The sequence below is a fragment of the Podarcis melisellensis genome (assembly GCF_964234715.1).
Source record: "Podarcis melisellensis genome assembly, chromosome: 11".
In the NCBI taxonomy this organism is placed as follows: domain Eukaryota; kingdom Metazoa; phylum Chordata; class Lepidosauria; order Squamata; family Lacertidae; genus Podarcis; species Podarcis melisellensis.
The window spans coordinates 63,083,486-63,101,548 of NC_138543.1; the positions used below are offsets into that span (position 1 = coordinate 63,083,486).

The 18,063-nt window shown below is 56.7% G+C and overlaps 2 protein-coding genes across 3 annotated transcripts in view; one reads left to right on the top strand and one right to left on the bottom strand.

The window, feature by feature from the left end:
- Positions 1 to 203: 203 nt before the first annotated feature.
- Positions 204 to 9,673, top strand: SPAG8 (sperm associated antigen 8). 2 transcript variants are annotated; one of them, XM_081929988.1, is made up of 7 exons: positions 204 to 334; positions 2,013 to 2,361; positions 3,925 to 4,099; positions 6,151 to 6,196; positions 8,931 to 9,051; positions 9,165 to 9,227; positions 9,524 to 9,673. In XM_081929988.1, the coding sequence occupies exons 2-7, from the start codon at positions 2,164 to 2,166 to the stop codon at positions 9,644 to 9,646; spliced, it is 726 nt and encodes a 241-aa protein (XP_081786114.1). In that variant the 5' UTR covers positions 204 to 334; positions 2,013 to 2,163; the 3' UTR covers positions 9,647 to 9,673. The 2 variants fall into 2 exon arrangements, with proteins under 2 accessions (XP_081786114.1, XP_081786113.1); XM_081929987.1 differs by lacking the exon at positions 204 to 334 and adding an exon at positions 898 to 1,014.
- A 233-nt stretch (positions 9,674 to 9,906) lies between these two features.
- NPR2 (natriuretic peptide receptor 2) overlaps positions 9,907 to 18,063 on the bottom strand; it is a 33,883-nt gene continuing 25,726 nt past the window's right edge. The window contains exons 11-22 of the mRNA XM_081929624.1: positions 17,625 to 17,729; positions 17,328 to 17,399; positions 16,721 to 16,880; positions 16,320 to 16,481; positions 15,284 to 15,452; positions 14,423 to 14,569; positions 13,393 to 13,516; positions 11,781 to 11,849; positions 11,462 to 11,636; positions 11,174 to 11,272; positions 10,817 to 10,908; positions 9,907 to 10,528 (exon numbers count right to left, since the gene is read on the bottom strand). Of these exons, the coding sequence (XP_081785750.1) occupies positions 10,466 to 10,528; positions 10,817 to 10,908; positions 11,174 to 11,272; positions 11,462 to 11,636; positions 11,781 to 11,849; positions 13,393 to 13,516; positions 14,423 to 14,569; positions 15,284 to 15,452; positions 16,320 to 16,481; positions 16,721 to 16,880; positions 17,328 to 17,399; positions 17,625 to 17,729 (1,437 nt within the window). The 3' untranslated portion in view covers positions 9,907 to 10,465. The remainder of the gene's footprint in view (positions 10,529 to 10,816; positions 10,909 to 11,173; positions 11,273 to 11,461; positions 11,637 to 11,780; positions 11,850 to 13,392; positions 13,517 to 14,422; positions 14,570 to 15,283; positions 15,453 to 16,319; positions 16,482 to 16,720; positions 16,881 to 17,327; positions 17,400 to 17,624; positions 17,730 to 18,063) is intronic.

Below are 18,063 nucleotides of genomic sequence, written 5' to 3' on the forward strand. Positions count from 1 at the left end.
TGCGCCCCGCGGCCCGCCAGCCCCTTTCCGGAGAGGCTCGGGGGAGGCAGGCGGGGCCTTTCCGCTCTATCCCGGGGGGGGGGCGACGGCTGGGGAGGGGCCTGCAAAGGAGGAGCCTATCCGGCCCAGCTCGGGGGCCAGATGTGGCCATTCGCAAACTCTCTGCCCATGGCCCGGGGCACGCTCGGCTCCTCCGTACGCGCCGTCGAGGGGGCGCACACCAGCGTCTCCCGGACTCCCTGGTGTGGCTCTCCAGACCCGAAGGCGTCTCTTCGGCGCCCACGATCCTCTGCAGGGCCGGATTGAGGTTTGATGAGGCCCTCGGCTCCTGAAGGTAAGGGGGCCCATTATGTGTCCAGCTGTTTTTTGTCAACAACAAATTGTCGCTGTTTTGTGTGTTGAATATATGCCATATGGTCGTTTATGGACCTAATAGGAGCCTACACAACACAAAACACTGTTCCTGTATGTAGGGTTTTTGTGTTTTTATCTTATATTTTGGAAATGTACATCCAGGTTTTTTTCTTTACATTTTCTGGTGGGACCCTAAGCTATAGCTTGTGTAGCTTATACGTAAATCCGGCACTGATCCCCTGCCCTGGCCCCGACAGCAGGGGCGGGCTCCGAGGCAGGCGCTGCCCCGAGGGAGCGGGCGAGCCGGCTGCGTCTCTTCCAGGCCCGCTTTGGCCCGCAAGGCGCAGCCTCTTCGGCCGGGCAAGAGCAGCAGGGCTGCAGGTCTTCGCCGGCTCCGGCTGGCTCCCCACTGGACGCCCATCGGGGCAGAGACCGGCCGTCGCGGAGCCTGGCGCGGGCGAGAGGGGCGGGGCAGCGGCCCTCGGCGCGCGCCAATGAGAGCCTTTCCTGCCGTCGCCTCCTGGCCAATGGGCGCGCTGCGTCGCCGTCGCCATGGTAGCGGCCAGCTGGGCCCCCAGTCCGTTTTTGGCGTCTCCGCGACGACGTCTCCGGTCCCCCACCCCGAGCGGCGCCGGTCGGAGGGATGGAGCCGGAGGGCGGGTGAGGAATGGAAGAAAGAGACGGAGGAGCAGAGGGAGGGGCCTCCGCGCGGGGCGGGGGAGGAGGCGAGGAAATGCCGAACACGTGTCTTTTTGCACGTGTGAATGGGGGCCCTGGTCTCCTGAGCCGCATGCCGGTGGGCGGGCAAAATCAAAAGTGGGCGCCACCCAGGCAAGCAAGGGGCATGCTCACAGCAAACTCTAGCCAGGCAAAGGCCCCCTGAGAAGGGCGCATGGCAGGGGTGGCATGGCCTGCTGGGAATGCCAAGGGCCAGGCAGAGGCCCAGGCCTGTTTGGGAGCCCGTTATTTCAAGGACTGCCCACACCGCAGAAACCTGCCCATGTTGAGGTGGGATTTGGGAGGTTTCGCTTGGGTGCCCCCCTTTAAGATTCATTCAGCTGAGAGACCTTAGTGGTGGCTCCTGCCCTGGGCACGGAATCCCCTTCCTAAAGCTCTGCAGTTGGAGCCACCCTATGTTGTGAATCGCCCTGAGATCTACAACTAAAGGGCGGTATACAGATTTAATAAATAAATCTCAGCCCCATGTGCTCCCTGACCTAAAGTTAAAGACTGAAATCTATAAGTTGCGGCAGGAATCCCACCCCCTCCTGGTTTTAATTTCATTTATTGCTGTGTGACTTTGGCTTGGTGTTCTGTGTTATGCAGGGGCAAAACTAGCCTCTATTTTACCCGGGTCAAGGACCCAGTTTGGCACACATACCTCATGAATATTTGCGTACACACACACCCAGCCTGCGAGCCTCAATTCTGCCCCTCTGGAGGCTTCGCCAGGGCAACAAAACCTGGCTATCCCCCCCCCCCCAGCTATGGCACTGCCAGGCCTCCCACCTGCCTATCTTTTTGATGAAGAGCAAGATGCAAATTTAAAAAATAAACAGAGTTTCACATTTTCTTTCTTGAAGGGTCTGTGCCCTTCATTTTTCTGCCTGGAGCAGAGCCGGGTCTGACTGCCTTTTCCCCTTCCTGAACCTGTGCAGGTCTCTGGCTCCCGTCCTTCCAGGCCCACCTGCGCCCAGCGATGGAGAGGCGGCGCCTCCTGGCCCCGAAGCCCCCTGCTGCGTGGCAGAGCCCCCTCTGTGCCCGGGAGAGGAGGGGCAGGAGGCAGCGGTGGTGTACGGCCCCACGGAGATGCTGCCTGAAGATCCCCCGGTGGTGGTCCGCACCCCAGCCTACTCGGTGGAGCTGCCTCCCTGCCACGGGGTCCCGGGACCCACTCTGGGGGAGCTGCCGGCCACGGAACAGGAGGCCATCCCCGTCGTCCCCCTGGAGCCCATGAGGGAGCTCCCCATTCGGGGAAAGTGCCTGATCTACAACTGGCAGGAGGAGGTAAGGTTGCCTGGGCTCCACACCCCTGGACGGGCAGGAGGGGGTGGCAAGGGGGGGGAGTGTCACCAGGGAATTCCTGTTCCCGTCTCCCCCTGCATTTCCCAAGTGAAGAGAGAGTCCTGCAGCAGCAGCAGCAGCAGCCCCTATGCCAGGGCATCGCTTTTGGACGCAAGGGCGCCCAACGGCCATCTAGTTCAAGCCCCTGCAGTTTGGGAACCCTGGAGAGGTGGCTGCTCAGCCTCTGTTTTAAAACCTCCAATGAAGGAGAGTCCCCCAGATTCCAAGGGAGGCCTTTCCACTGCCAAGCAGCTCTTATGGTCAGAAATCTTTAATAAAATCTTCAATAAAAAATTTAAAAAGAAAGTTCTTCCCAATGTTTAGTCGGCAGTAGATGATCTGTGGAGGCACACAGACCCAGCAGCAAATCCTCAGCCTCACCAGATAATAACAATAACAATTTACACCCTGCCCATCTGGCTGGGTTTGCCACCACTCTGGGCGGCTCCCAACAGAATATTAAAAACACGATAAAACAGCAAACATTAAAAACTTCCCGAAACAGGGCTGCCTTCAGATGTCTTCTAAAAGTCAGATAGTTGCTTATTTCCTTCACATCTGATGGGAGGGTGTTCCACAGGGCAGGTGCCACTACGGAGAAGGCCCTCTGCCTGGTTCCCTGTAACCTCACTTCTCGCAGCGAGGGAACTGCCAGAAAGACCTCAGAGTTGGACCTCAGTGTCCGGGCAGAACGATGGGGGTGGAGATGCTCCTTTAGATATACTGGACCGAGGCCGTTTAGGGCTTTCAAGCTCAGCACCAACACTTTGAATTGTGCTCGGAAACGTACTGGGAGCCAATGTAGGTCTTTCAGGACTGGTGTTATGTGGTCCCGGTGGCCGCTCCCAGTCACCAGTCTAGCTGCTGCATTCTGGATTAGTTGTAGTTTCCGGGTCACCTTCAAAGGTGCATTGCAGTAGTCCAAGCAGGAGATGACTAGAGCATGCACCACTCTAGATCAGATCTCCAGCACCACAAAACTCCCTTCAACCTTCAGCTAACTGTCCCCCCAAAACCTTGTGCCTCAGTTGTCCTGCATGGGCTGGCTTGGTCATGGTTGCCATTCTGGGCAACTGGACTATATTTCCTTGACAAAAGACATGCCTGGTTCAGCTTTCCGGATGGCTGATTAACATTCTACAGCCTTTAAAATGTGTTGGGGAGTATTGTTTTGGTTTGATTTTGTCCTGCTTATTTTGTGCTTTCATCCTGTATTTTAATCTTGTGAACTGCCCTTAGATCTTTGGAGGAATGGCAGTATATACATTTAATAAATAAAATAGAAATAAAATGCCCTCTTCCCTGCTGATTGGGGAAGGACTGTCTACGGATTGGGCAAGGGCTGTGGGGTGGCTGGGCTAAATCTGTTGCCCCTCGCTGCCTGAAGGGAGGAGAGCCCTGAATGTGCCAGGAGACCCCAGGGAGAGGGAGCAGCTGGCAGCCCCTTGCCCTCCCCTAGGTGGAGTTCTCTGCTAACCTGCAGCCGCCCTCTCTGCCCTCTTCCAGAGAGCCACCAATGAGCTGGACCGCGTGCCCTGTCCCGAGTGGGGCACAGAGGCCTCCTTCTACCGGCACGGGCACCGGGGGCTGCTCACCCAGCAGTTCCTGGCTGGCCTGAGCAGCAGCACCACCATGAAGGACGCCTACCGCAGGCCCTGGAGGACGGGGCTCCCCATAAGAGGTGAGGATCTGGGGGGGAGGGGGGTGCAGAGCCGAAAGCTGCCTTTCCAGACGGCCAAGGAAAAAACTTTGCCACAAAAGTGCCAGGTCGGGAGGCCTGTTTATTGTTTGCTTTCCGGTTTCTCCTCGTTTTGTTCTCGGATCCAGACCCGCCCAAAGCACACCCGCCTCCGGCTCTGTCCCTGACCTGGAGGGCTCTGACCACTCAGCCCTCCTGCAGAAATGGCAACACAAGGCGGGTGGGTGGTCCCTGTGGGTCAAAGCCCCTTCCTCAAAACAGGGGCTCCTCCTTGGCCTGAGCTCAGTCAGATACGGGCCTTAAATGCCTTTGAAGCATAGAATTGTAGAATCAGAAGGGGTCCCGAGGGTCCTCTAGTCCACCCCCTGCAATGTGGGAATCTCGGCTGAAGCATTCATGACAGAGGGCCCCCCAAGCTCTGCTTAAAAGCCCCCAAGGAAGGAGAGGCCACCACTGTCTGGGGAGACTCTTCCACTGCCAAACCGCTCTTGCCACCAGAAAGTCCTTCCTGAGGTTCACTGGGAATCTCCTTCCTTGTCACTTGAATCTGTTGCTGTGGCTTTTCTCCTCCAGAGCAGCAGAAAGCCAGCTTCCTCCCTCTTCCATGGGGCAGCCCTTCTGGGGGCCTTTGAGGCTCTCCGGTGTGGGCTGCCTTGAAAAGCCAGCGTTCCACGGGAATGACGACATTTTACCTTTAGCTCCTCCTTTTCATCTGGCTTTCAGGCTTCTTCTGTGTTCACTGCCCTGAGCCCTTGCAGAGCTGGGGGGGGGGGAGCAGCAGCTCCCTTCAATCTCTGGGAGTCCAGAGTGCGAGGGGCCACAGGCTGGAGACCCTTTCCATGGGGCTTCTTGGAGGAGGCGGAGCCTGCCCGGCTGCTCTGGGTGGGTGTTGGGGGGGGGGCACTGGCCTCTTGGATGTCTCCAGCTGCCGCTCAGGCAAAGCTCTGAGCAGCCTGAGCCCCCACCCCCCAGAAATTGCTTCCCCCACCCCAGTCTAAATCAGGCTTCTCAAGCGTCACCCGCTGTAGGCAGGCCAGCTCTGCTCCCCCAGGCTCCAAGCAATCGCCATGGGTGCTGCAAGGGGCTCTTCCTTTCCTGGTGGGTGCCTTGCAAGGCTGAGATGAGTCACTGGCAAAGCGCCCCAAGGCCACCTGGGCGCCCCCTCCCCTCAACCTGACCGTCTTCTCGGAGTGATGATGTTGGAGCTTCACGGCTGAAACGGGATCTTTGTGAGGCCTGGAGAGCTGTAACCTGAGCTTACCTGGGTGGATCACCTTTGCATTCGCACCCTGAGCTGCTTTGTCTCATATAAAGAGGAAAGAGTGAAGCCGTCCCTGACTTCTCGCCTGGGTCCCCCTTTTCTGGGGAGCTTCTTCCCACTGCCCCTCACAGCCCCACCCCCAGCCCAAGCCCACTGGTCGGCCTTTCTGTGCAACATTCCTGTAGCCTGATGGGGATTTCACCACTGCTAGTGGATCAGGCCAGTGACCCATCTCGTCCAGCCTCCTGTTCTCACAGTGGCCCACCAGATGCCAGGGGGAAACCAGCAAGCAGGATTTGAACCCGAGTCCTCTCCCCTCCCGTGGGTTCCAGCAACTGTGATTCAGAAGCCTTGCTGACAGAGCTGAGCCATTGTGGCTTTGAGCCCCCAATATCCCTCTTGTCCTCTCTGAATGTGTCTCGTCCCCTTTTCAAGCCATCCAAGTTGGTGGCCTCACCGCCTCTTGTGGAAGGGAGTTCCATAGTTTTAACGGTGCTGCACGAAGGAGGACTTCCTTTATCTGCACTGAATCTTCCAACATTTGGCTTTGTTGGGACACCCAGGAGTTCTGGTGTTAGACCAAAATATAAGCCCCGAGAGAGAGGGGGAAGAGCCCTCCCCTGGCTTGGAGCTTGAAGACGTCACTGCTGCCCAGGGAGGCGAAGGAGACTAGCATGTGGGGGGTGCAGGCAGAGGAGGACATTCTGCTCCCCACTTGAGGCCCTGTCCTGCCTTCTGAGACCTGACCTCCTTCCTTGTCCTCCTCCCGCAGGGCAGCGTGAGGCCATGCTGGAGTGGCTCCTGTACCAGAAGCACAGGTGAGCAGCACCAGGTCAGCAAGTGAGCCGTGGGTGGCCCCTTCCTCCCCCAGCTGGGCCCATCCTGCTGCCCCTGGAATGGGCTTTCCAAGGCGAGAGAGGCTTCCTTCCCTCTGGCTCTGCAAGAGCTTTTGGGCACTCCATTGTGCAGAGCTGCAGCTGCCCCCCCCCCAAGTTGACCAGACCAGGAACACTTGCTTTGGCGCTCAAGGGGGCAGCCTGTCCCTGGGCTTCCCTGCCCCAAGGCAGCCCTGGGTGAGAAGGTGTTACACAAAACAAAGGAAATACCGTGAAAATCCCTGAAACAAGAAGTAATTTACTAGAAATATTATCTTATAGAATTAAGCTAAGTAACAAAAATCAAAAAGTTTACGGAAAAAATTAGAAAAACCTAGAATTGAGCAAAGCCTTAACGGAATGCCGGCTACAAACCTCGTTTCTTGAATTTGTTTTAAATCTTTTAAGGCTTATGATTTCTCTATTTCCTTCTGAGGAAACTGAATAGTTCAGTGAAACAAGGTTTGTAGCCAGCATTCCATTAAGGCTTTGTTCAATTCTAGGTTTTTCTAATTTTCTAATTTTTTCCTTAAACTTTTTGATTTTTGTAATTTAATTCTATTGTGTAATTCTATAAGATAATATTTCTAGTCGATTACCTCTCGTTTCAGGGATTTTCATGGTATTTCATTTGTTTTGTGTAATTTCTCGGTTAGGTGACTGTCTTTTTTCTACTAGATGAGAGGGCAGGTGGGCAGGTGCCCCCCAGTGGCGGTGCATATGCCCACGCTGCCCAGGGCGGGTATGGTCTGGGGGGGGCCGTGGCACAGAGGGTGCCCTCCCAGGCGCGGAATAGCTGCCTAGGTGTCCACCCACAACTCCCAGGCCTCCCCCAGCTGTCAAAACGAAGGAGGAAGGGGGGGGAATGTTGCTGGCAAAGGGGTAGGCTTGGGAGTCACCCCCTAGCAAAGACATCTGGGGCAGTTTGCCCCCACTGTACCCCCTTCCTCCACCCCTGGTGCCCCCTTGCCAGAAGCAGATTGCGGGGTCATTCCACGTCAGTTCAACGCAGTCATGCCACCCACTGTCTCGGATTTTGATGAAACTTGGTGTACACCCTTCCCTTATGGTTGAAAGAAACCCCCTTAAGTTTTTCCCCTCTATCTCAAACGGTTTTAATTTTATAGCACTTTGAAGTTTCGTGAAACCTGTGTTTCTGTCCCTCTTGAGATCCTGGCCTTGTGTGCATTTAATTTTCTTTCTCCATACCCAATGATCAGATCTCTTTGAAATTTTACACAGAGATCAGTAACATGATGAGGATTTCAGGAAAAAAAAATACACCAGGACTCAAAAGATTTTATAAATGCCTTAAAAAATGTATAATTGTAGCTTTTTTGGTGGAAAAACTAGGTTTAGAAAACCTAAATTTTCAGCATTAGGGCACAATGCAATCAAAAGGTTTTGATGGTGACAATTATTGCAAAGACATGTTCTTTCTCAACAAAGAATAAAATTTGTTGGTCTCTTATGTCTGATCATTGGTTATGGAGGAAAAATAAAATGCACACAAGGCCGAGGATCTCAAGAGGGACAGAAACACAGATTTCAGGAAACTTGGAAGTGCTATAAAATTAAAACCATTTGAGATAGAGGGGAAAAACTTAAGAGAGTTTCTTTCAACCATATGGGAAGGGTGTACACCAAGTTTCATCAAAATCTGAGATGGTGGGTGGTGAAACCCTTGTTTTTTGTGTTGATTTGATGTGGAATGACCCTGCAAGCAAGTGGGGACTGGGCACAATGGAGAGGGAGAAGCAATGGAGCTCTCCGAGGAATGGGACCGGGGCACGGACTGTTAAGCTGCCCACTTTTGAGAGTGGCATGGAAGGGGCCTGGCACCAGTTTGCCCCTTTCGAAGGAGCTGTTGCAGGATCCTTCTGATCCCTCCCAACCAGCGTGGCAGGTCAGGTGCCGTGAGGAGACCAGCGCAGTAGACTTTTCCTGAATTGAAGAAGGTGTTTGAGGAATGAAAGACAAGACCAGTTTGGGGAGAAGGCTGTGGGAAGCCTCCCTTCCTTGCCTTGACCCTTTCCTGGTAACTCCAGCCAAGGGACAGAAAAGAAAGCAGGACAGGAATCTGTGCCTGGGGAATAACAAAAGCATGGGTAGGCAAACTAAGGCCCGGGGGCCGGATCCAACCCCTTCACCTTCTAAATCCGTCCCATGGATGGTCCGGGTATCAGCATGTTTTTTCATGAGTAGAATGTGTCCTTTTATTTAAAATGCACCTCTGGGTTATTTGTGGGGCACAGGAATTTGTTCTTTTTTTCTTTTCCTTCAAAATATAGTCCGGCCCCCCGCAAGGTCTGAGGGACACTGGACCGGCCTCCTGCTGAAAAAGTTTGCTGACCCCTGAACAAAAGGAGACTGGAGACCCCTTCCCTCAGAGGCAGGCGGAGGGTCTCGGGGTGCAGCATCCAGCCCCTGTGCCCCAGATCTCAATGCTGAGATCTGCACCTCCCTTTCCCCATATCCCATAGGGCCAGAGAAGGGAGGAAGGTTTGGGGGGGAGATGGAGCTCTCTGCCGAATTTTGCTCTGTCTCCTTTGGGGTTGACACAGCACCCCAAGCTCAGATCTTCCTGGGAAATCTCTCCTCAGTGGGCAGGGAACTGGACATTGCCCCCCCCCCATTCCAAGAAGCTGCTTCCCAGCCCCTCTGTCTTTCTCTGCAGCAAGGAGCTGAAGGAGGCGGAGGACGACGGCCCCCCATGTGGGCCCATGGATACCATCTCCACGACGCACGACCACTATCGCAAGGAGGGCTTCGTGTCGGTGGCCCCTGCCCCCACCAAGGTGAGAGAGAGGCAGTGGCATGGGTGGGGCAGGAAAGCGCCCCCCCAGGGGCAGCCCCCCAATCCGCCCAAAAAGGAGGCTGCCATGTGACTCTTGCTCTCCCTCCCCCACAGCCCCACGACTACCGCCTGGAGCAGCCGCAGACCTTCTGGTTGGAGCACTGCCGACAGGTGCCGGTGAGTGGTCCCCCCTCCCCGACACACCACCCCCACCTCAAATGCCCTACATTCTCTCCCCCCCCCCCGTGGTCCTGACTTTGAAGAGGCTCTGGAGGGCACTGAAAACGGAAGGGGAGCAGGAGCTGGGTTCTCTCCTCCCCCCTTGCACCTGTTGCTTTCACTTGACAAGGCTGCCCCCCACCCCCAAAAAACAAGACAATGCTGGCTCTCTGACAGGCAGAGGGAGGGGGTGGCCCACAGTGCGTTTGCCGGCCCCCAGCTGCCTTCTCACTGTTTCTGCCCACCCCCCGCAGGGCGTCTCCAATATCCGGACCGGTGACACCCCCTTCAAGAAGTGTGCGACGTTCACGACCCCCACCACTGAATACCTCGACCAGCCGCTGCCCTACGGCCCAGAGAACTACCCCAAGCTCTAAGAAAATAAAGTGGGGCAGCTATTGGTAGATTGGGGGTGCTGCTGCCTGGCTCTTTTTCTCCCCTTGAAGCCCCCTGGCTGGGGGGGGGCAGGATTTGAGAAGCTCCTGGACAGGCAAAGTGTGTCTCTCCATTTTGGATCTGGCAGCGGAGCCCGGCTCCCAGGGCCAGGAGAAGGAGAGCAGGGAGGGCTGCCCCCCCCAGGCACCTTCTGACCTCCACCGGCCCCCTGCTCTGCCCCGGACAAATCGCAAAGGCTGCCCCAGGTTAAAAAGTCTGTATTTCGACAAAATATTTTGCACTATATTTACACCCGGAGGGAGGGGGGAGGAACAGCGGCGCTCTGGGTTGGCTCAGCCGGCTGAGTTGTGGCGCAGGATCCCACCTGCGGGGGGGGGTCAGGAACCAGCCAGCCCCCCGGCTGGGCGTGGGGAGCACAAGCGGCCTGGGCTGATCCATGCTCCGAGAGGTGCGCTGCCTCTCCGTGGGCTCCTGGGGCCTCCTTGCTGGCACATCTTGGTCTGGGCGGGGGCAAGGGATGGAGGAGGTGGCAAGACCCAGCCCTGGGCACATTCCCCTGGGGGGGGCCTCTCATCCTGCCCCATCTTCTTCCTCTCTCTCTCGCTTTCCTCTCATGGCCGGGGGACGCTATGGCTCCAAGTGCTCCCTTCTCTCGGTCCGCCCGCCTGTCTCTCATGGCTGGGGTGGGGGGGCCTTATTGCTCCAAGGCTAAGGGGAGTTTCGGTGGCTCTTGGCGGTGGGAGGAGCCTGCTGCCCGGTACCCGTAAGTGGGAGGAGTCACAGGAGGGGGAGGAGCCACATCAGATGACCACGTTCTTCTTCTTCTCGCCCAGCAGCCAATAGGTGCGCAGCTTGCCCTTCCCCTGCCATGGGGAGAAGAAGAGGCTCAGCCCTGGGACAGGTTACCCCCCCCCAAAAAAAATACCACCTGTACCCCTCCCCCAGCAGAAACCGAGGGGGTCGTGGCTTCCAGCATCTTGCCACACTCTCCCAAAGGTCCAGGGCAGGAGGACCCGGAACAGCGACCTTTTCCTCCCCGGGGGAGGAGCCAAGGGGGGGGGCTGCCTGGTGGGGTGGGGGCTGCCACACGGCTTCCCCTCCCTCCCTCCCTCCCTCCCTCCCACCCAATCAGGGAGGATAGAGACCCCCACCTTCATCTCCACATCCCCCCTCAGCTCCAGCTCAAAGCAGCCAAACTCGTCCAGGTTCTCCTTGGTGGTGCTGGAGACGTGGATCTTCAAGGCTGGAAGACACAAGGGGTAGGAGTGGGGTCAGGGGGGTCAGGGCCAGCGGGAGCCCCCTCCTTCCCAAAACGGGGCCAGAAGAGACAGGTATTGGGCAGCCAGCATCCACATTGGGCTGGAGGGAGGGAGGATGGACACCAGTTGTGGGGGAATCATAGAACGGCAGTTGGGAGGGGCTCCCAAAGGTCCTCTAGTCCCCCCCCTGCAATGCTGTGCAGCAGAAACTTCAACAAGGATGGGGTGGGGTGGGGAGAGGGGGCTCACCCTCGCCGCTGGACTCCATGCGCGACGCTGTGTTGACGGTGTCCCCAAAGAGGCAGTAGCGGGGCATCTTGAGGCCCACCACACCTGCGCACACAGGCCCTGCAGGCAGGCAAAGGGAGACGCCGGCTTAGAATCGTAGGGTTCGAAGAGACCCCGAGGGCCATCTAGACCAACCCTCTGCAACGCAGGAATGGCAAGCGTCCCTGACAGACAGCCCCCCCCCGACCTCTGCTCAAAATCCTCCGGTGAAGGACCTGCTGCTGGTGCCCCCGCTGTGCCAGGACTCACCCGAGTGGATGCCAACGCGAAGGCGCAGCTGCTCGTTGGGCCGGTGCCGGATGCGAAAGGTCTTGACGGCCTCGAGGAGAGCCAGCGCCATGCGGACGATCTCGTGGGCGTGCAGCTTCCCGTTCCGGACTGGCAGCCCCGACACCACCATGTAGGCGTCGCCAATCGTCTCCACCTGTGGGGTGAACCTGTCAGGCCAGAAGTGGGGAGGGGGGCCCTCTTCCCTACAGCTATATGGGCCAATCCTGGCTCTAGTTTGGAGGCTGAGGGACAGCTTTGGGTCCAACAGCCAGGACCCGCAGGCATGTTTCGCACCCACCTTGTAGACGTCAAAGTTATCAATGATGGCATCAAAGCAGGTGTAGAGGTCGTTGAGGAGGGTCACCACCTGGGGAGGGAGACACTCAGGTAAGTTGGGGGGAGCCAAGGCAGCGGGGCAGAGGAGGATCTTGGGGGAGAATGAAAAGATGGGGGGCAGAAGGGGCAGAGTTGCCAAGGGAGCCTGGGGGGGTGAGCTTTCAGGGGGAGACAGAGAAGAGGTTGAGTGGAAGCACCAGGGGACACACACAGACATCGCTATAGGGCCACCTGGGGATTTTCACTACGGAGTCCCCAATGTGCTTTGCTTAGAGTCATAGAATTGTTGTTGCAGTAGTAGTAGTAGTAGTAGTAATAAAAATAATAAAAATAAAATATTTATTTATTTATTTATATCCCGCCCTTCCCGGTTCAGAAAACCGGGCTCAGGGCGGCTAACAACGAATTTAAAACACTTAATTGATGCAACAAAAAACAGCATAAAATACAGTATAAAACATGAGTAACAATAAATTCAGAATTCAAAAACACATTTAGGGCTGGAAGGGACCCCAGAGGTCCTCTAGCCTAACGCCCCAGGACTCACAGCTGAGGAATCCCTGGCAGGTGTCTCCCCAAACTCTCTTGAAGGAGGGTCCACCACCTTTACACCTTTATCCAATTTTCCCTTTACACCTGATCCAAGGGAGGCAATGTGTGTTGTAAAGGTAAAAGGAAAAGGACCCCTGGATGGTTGAGTCCAGTCAAAGGTGACTTTGGGGTTGCAGCACTCATCTCGCTTTTCAGGGAGCCTGTGGCGTTTGTCCACAGACAGCTTTCCAGGTCATGTGGCCAGCAGGACTAAACCACTTCTGGCTCAATGAGACACCCTGACGGAAGCCAGAGCTCATGGAAACGTCATTTTCCTTCCTGCTGTTAGAATTCCTGCTCCGTGATTGCAGTCATGGGATTGTTGTCTATCACATGATGGTGTATGTTTTGACTCCCCAAAGTGGGAAGTGACGGAAACAGGATGTTTGTGTTCCTGTGTTCCATCAAATGGGACTATTGTCCTTTGTTCTTTCTCTCTTTGCTGTCTGATGCTAGAGAGAGAGGGAGCCATCTTGCAGTGCTCCGTGTGTCTTTATATGTAAATAAAGTAGATTAGCCAAAATGCTGAGTTGCTGAGGTCTGTCACACAAGCTGCACAAACTCTGCGGATCCCTAAGTGTGCCGGTGTCTGTTGTCATCGGTCACTGTGATGTTCGGGCGGAAGAAAGCTTTTGAAGCTCCCGAACGATCAGTTGGCCATGTGTCTCTGCCAGGGTCCTACTCAAGTGTAGGACACATTCCGGACACCTGCTGCAGCAGTGTGGTACCCTAACTGAAGCTGAAGACAGGACTGCAAAGGTGTCAAAGCCAAGTGTGCCATCTGGCATTGCAGGGGGTGGACTGGATGACCCTTGGCCCCCCTTCCAGCCCTACAATCCCCTGACACCAACTGCCTCCCTCTGCTGCTGGGAGGGGGCGTGGCTGTGGTGTGTGGGCGGGGTTAAGCTCACCCCACCCCCCAGGCAGCCTAGTAGGACAGGAACAAGGGGCCCCCCCACCCCAGCCCCCCTCGCCCCCGCTACCTGCATAGGGGTGCTCTCGGCCGACAGGGAGGTGAAGCCCACGATGTCACTGAAGTAGATGGTGACACAGTCAAAAGCTTCGGCCTGGACCGTCTCGCCACGCTTGAGCTGCTCAGCCACTGAGCTGGGGGGGGTACACAAAATTGAGTCACTGAGCCACTGGCTGACCCCCAACCCCTGCACACCCATTAGTTTGTGGGCAGGTGAGGGGGGGCCTCTGGGGTGGGCATCTCCCTCAGTGCAGCAGGCAGGCGGGCGAAGGCAAGTCTCCAGCTTCAAGGTGGCCCCAGAACTTCTCCCCACTGAATTGGGTGGGGGGCAGCCTGGGTTAAAGGTAAAGGGTAAAAGGACCCCTGACCATTAGGTCCAGTCGTGACTGACTCTGGGGTTGCGCGCTCTTCTCGCTTTATTGGCCGAGGGAGCCGGCGTACAGCTTCCAGGTCATGTGGCCAGCATGACTTAGCCGCTTCTGGCAAACCAGAGCAGCGCACGGAAATGCCGTTTACCTTCCTGCTGGAGCGGTACCTATTTATCTACTTGCACTTTGACATGCTTTTGAACTGCTAGGTTGGCAGGAGCAGGGACTGAGCAACGGGAGCTCACCCCATTGCGGGGATTTGAACCGTTGACCTTCTGATTGGCAAGTCCTAGGCTCTGTGGTTTAACCCACAGCGCCACCTGCATCCCTTATAGCCTGGGTTACCGGGTAGGATATTTTGGAGAAATAGTGTAAGATGGCCCCTGCTTTGAAAGGTAACAGATATTGGGGGGGGGCCTGGTGGAATTCAGTTGATTAGGGAAATTTAATTAATATGGGGGGGACTGAACGGAAGAGGGAAGTGGGGCGGGCGAGCAAGGTGCCAATTAGCCAAGGGATTTATTGGGGGGGATTTGGATGGACATCTGCTTGGCTTACTAATCCAGCATCTATACCTATGAATTGGCTCTTGCCTGGCACCACCTCTGCCTGCCTGGCTGGGTCCGCGTTCTACCCCCCCACCAGTGCCCCCCACCCCCCCAGGCGACTCACTGGGGGAGGATCTGGTAGAGCAGGTTCTCGGCCTTGCGCTTCTCCTCCAGGTAGGCCTGGGTGCGCTCCTCCACCAGCTTCTCCAGGTTGTTGGCGTACTGCTCCATGCGAGAGAGCAGGTTGTCCAGGATGCTGGCGCTCCCTTCCCTGCGGCAGGAAGTGCGGGTGAGGGGGGCACATCAGGGTGGGGGTGGCTCCTCCAGCATCGGGGTGGTCTCCCCCCACCCACAGGGGCTGAAGCTCCTGGAGGTGCCCGGGATAGGACTCTGCTGCAGCAGCAGAACCTGCCTCCCCTTTCCCTGTGTTTTGCTCTCACACACCCCCATCAATAAAAATCAATACCGTATTTTCCCATGTAGAAGACGCCCCCTTTTCGGGGGAACTCCAAATTAAGAAAATGGGGGGATTAACTATCCGTGTATAAGACAACCCCCAATTTTTAACATAACTTTTTAAGAAAAAATCCTTCCAGTGCGGGATTATGCCGAAAAACAATTGAAGAATAATAACAAGAAGAATATTTCCTCTTGCAAGCCAACATAATATGGATTCATTAATCATGATGGAAAAGTCCCATACCAGTGACTGCGACAATGAGAAGGGGAACTGTGATACTGGGAATAAACAACAGAGAAAACGCAGGAACAAAAATAAAAGACTTTCTCCGGACCAGCTGGAGATGATGTGGCAAGATTTGATGTGTTATTAATTGCAATGCTATTAATTAAGAATTAAGAAAAATTATTTGGAAAAAAAAAATCCTAGTCTTATACACGGAAAAGTACGACGCATAGCTAACTGAGGTTCTGCCCCTCCAACAAAAGGCCTGCCCCCCATAACAAAAATGCCACCAGCACCCACTTGTTGAACCTTCGGATGAAGATCTTGATCTGGGCGAAGTCGGGCCGCTCGGTCAGATCCTGCGCCCAGCAGCGCTCCATCAGGAGGGCCAGCTCCTCGCTGTGCAGCCGCAGGTCCACCGTGGGGCGGAAGTGGGGCCTCTGGCTGTTGCGCACCTTCTGCACGATCTCTGCGGGGTGGGGAGGGCGAGTGGGGGGAGTGAACGCGCAGGCCGGGCAGGGGGGGGCACGGCTGGCCGGTGGGAGGCTGTTATGGGGCAGGTGAGGGGGGCGGAATGGGTGACTGGGCCACGGAGACAATGAGGATGTGGGCGTGATGAGACCCTGCGGGGGTCGGAGGGAGATGCGGGGGAGACAAAATAGGGGAGGGGTCACCCTGGGTGGTCAGCAGCAGCAGCGACAGACGTGATCACCATCAAGTGATGCCGGTCGGTCGGGGACAGCAGGCCACAAAGACGAGCTGCACGTGCTCCGTCCTCCTCCCGAGGCCAAAGGCTCTGATCCGGGATGCGAAGGCGGCCACAGCCCAAGGGAGCCTGTGGGGAGACCTGAAGAGCAGGCAGGTGGAGCAAGGGGGGCTTTGCAGGGGGCTCGGGACAGACCCAGAAGAGGTCGCCAGTGTGTGCCCCCATCCTCTTTTGCTCACACAGAAACGCGCATGTGCTTCCAGCATAAGCGCCAGTCATGTCTCCCCGGCGATTGGCGGAGCTGTGCGCATTGTCCCCTCTAAACACAAGGCCTGGTGGGGCGAGGGGAGGACCCCCGACCCAGATCAGGAAGGCTTCCTCCCCGGCTGCTGGGACAAGTGCCACGCCTGATACCTGGTGGGTGCTGAGGTGTGGCAGATGACGCACCACTCCCAGGTAGGACCTGCCTCAGCCCCCAGGATGGGCTGTGGTCCACGTGTGGCCAACTTTGTGAGGGGGTCTCCTGCCCGCTCATAACACTTAAGGATCTCATGGTGGTTGTCATCGCCACCTCTGCCACCGCCCCCCAAGGGGCCAGGGGTGGGGCTCGCCTTCTCCCTCTCCCCTCACCCTTGGGGCTGAGGTCCATGCCCTCGATGTAGAAGGCTCCGTTGCGCAGCGCAATCTCCTGAAGGATGATCCCAAAGCTGTAGACGTCGGCCTTCTGCATGGCCAGTGGGGAGAGGACCAGAGGCCCCTTTTGCAGCAGCTCTGGGGCTGTCCACAGCTTCTCTGGGGGGTAGGGGAAAAATCAAGGAAAGGAGGAGTAGGGTCAGGAGGCCAGGGGCTCCTACCTCCGCTCCCAATGGCAAAGACCAGCCCAAGTAGTGGAGGTGGGGATCCCTCAACCTGGCAGCGTGGGCACTCGCTGAGCCCAGAGAGGGCAGCAGAGAAGGCCCTCGCTGGTCTGGAGGAAAGGGGGCAAGGCAGGAGATGGCCCGTCCTGCCGCCAGGGTGGGAAGGACACTCACTGGCATACAGGGCATGGTTGCCCTCGCTCTCACTGCTCTGCCGGAAACTAGCCAGGCCATAATCCGTGATCTTGAGAACGAAGCGACTGTCTACCACGCAGTTGGATGACTTGAGACTCCCGTGGTAGCCAATGATGCTATTGTGCAGGAAAGCCATGCCCTGTGTCAGGCAGAGAGGGGGAGGCTGCTGAGAAGGCCCCACAGGAGAAGCAGAAGCAACAAGGGGCACCCACTCTCCTCCCAAGGCAGGAGGCACAAGGCCAGGGTAGGCCCCATGACCCACACAGGTGATTGGGTGAGTGGCAGCTCCTGCAATGATTGAGCATGTGGGGGCGGGACTTAGAGGAGAAGGTTTTAGCAGAGGGACCCAAACCAAGGAAAGGCTTGGGAGTTACTGGCACTGCTGGCCAGGAAGGAGCTGGAGGGCAGAGAGGCCCCACTGTGGGGTGCCATCCTGGCAGCAGCTGGAGCCCCCAGCAAAGAGGCTATTTGCCCAGTCTGTCCCTTTTCATGCTCTGGGGGGCTCCTCTTTTTACAGAGGGCAGCTGCGTTTCCTCTGCCAAGCCTGGTTGTGGGGCTCCCTCTTGCCGCCTCCCGAGCCCCCCACCTTGACAATGTCATTGATGAGCGAATAGCGGAACATCCAGTCCAGGTTGATGCTCTCATTCTCCAGGACGTCCTGTTGGGGGGCGGAGGGAGGGGAGATGAAGCAGAGCGGCAGTTAGGTGTTGCCCCCGTATGCAAACAGCCCCTCCCACAGCAGTGGGGGGTTGGGGAGGGCACTGCACCCCCCCAGGAGGTGGCCAGAGGCACAGCAGCCAATGCTCACCATGCCCTCCCTCTTCTTCCCCGGCTGCAGCCATGCAGGGAACAGACCCACACCTGTGCCCAGGTGCTTCCTTACCTGCAAGCTGCCCCGGGGGCAATACTCAGTCACAATGCAGATGTTGGGCGGGTCAATGCAGGCCCCGATGAAGCGCGTCAAGTGGTTGAACTGCACGTCCCGCATCTGCAGATGGGCAGAGACAGGTAGAAAATCTGTCGGCCAAGAGCCCCCAGAATGGCCACGAAGGAGCGCACCAAGTTGGCAAAGGCTGGTTTACGTGGCCCATGCCTTTATCCTGTCTCCTGGTGCCATCCTTCCCTCCTCCATCTGCCCACAGGCACACACATAAGGAGGGGAGGGCTGCATTGCTAAACTGTGGAACTCTCCCCTGCAGGAGGAGTGATGGCTACCAGGGCCAGCTTGAGGTTTGATGCGGCCCTCAGCTACTGAAGGTAGTGGGGCACCTTCTATGTCCAGCTGTTCTTTGTCAACAACAAATTGTCGCTGTTTTTTGTGT

Excerpts from the sequence above, each read along its gene's own strand:
- SPAG8 (XM_081929987.1), top strand. Across the intron at positions 6,197-8,930 it reads CTCCTGTACCAGAAGCACAG|CAAGGAGCTGAAGGAGGCGG; the intron begins GTGAGCAGCACC and ends CTTTCTCTGCAG. Across the intron at positions 9,228-9,523 it reads AGCACTGCCGACAGGTGCCG|GGCGTCTCCAATATCCGGAC; the intron begins GTGAGTGGTCCC and ends CACCCCCCGCAG.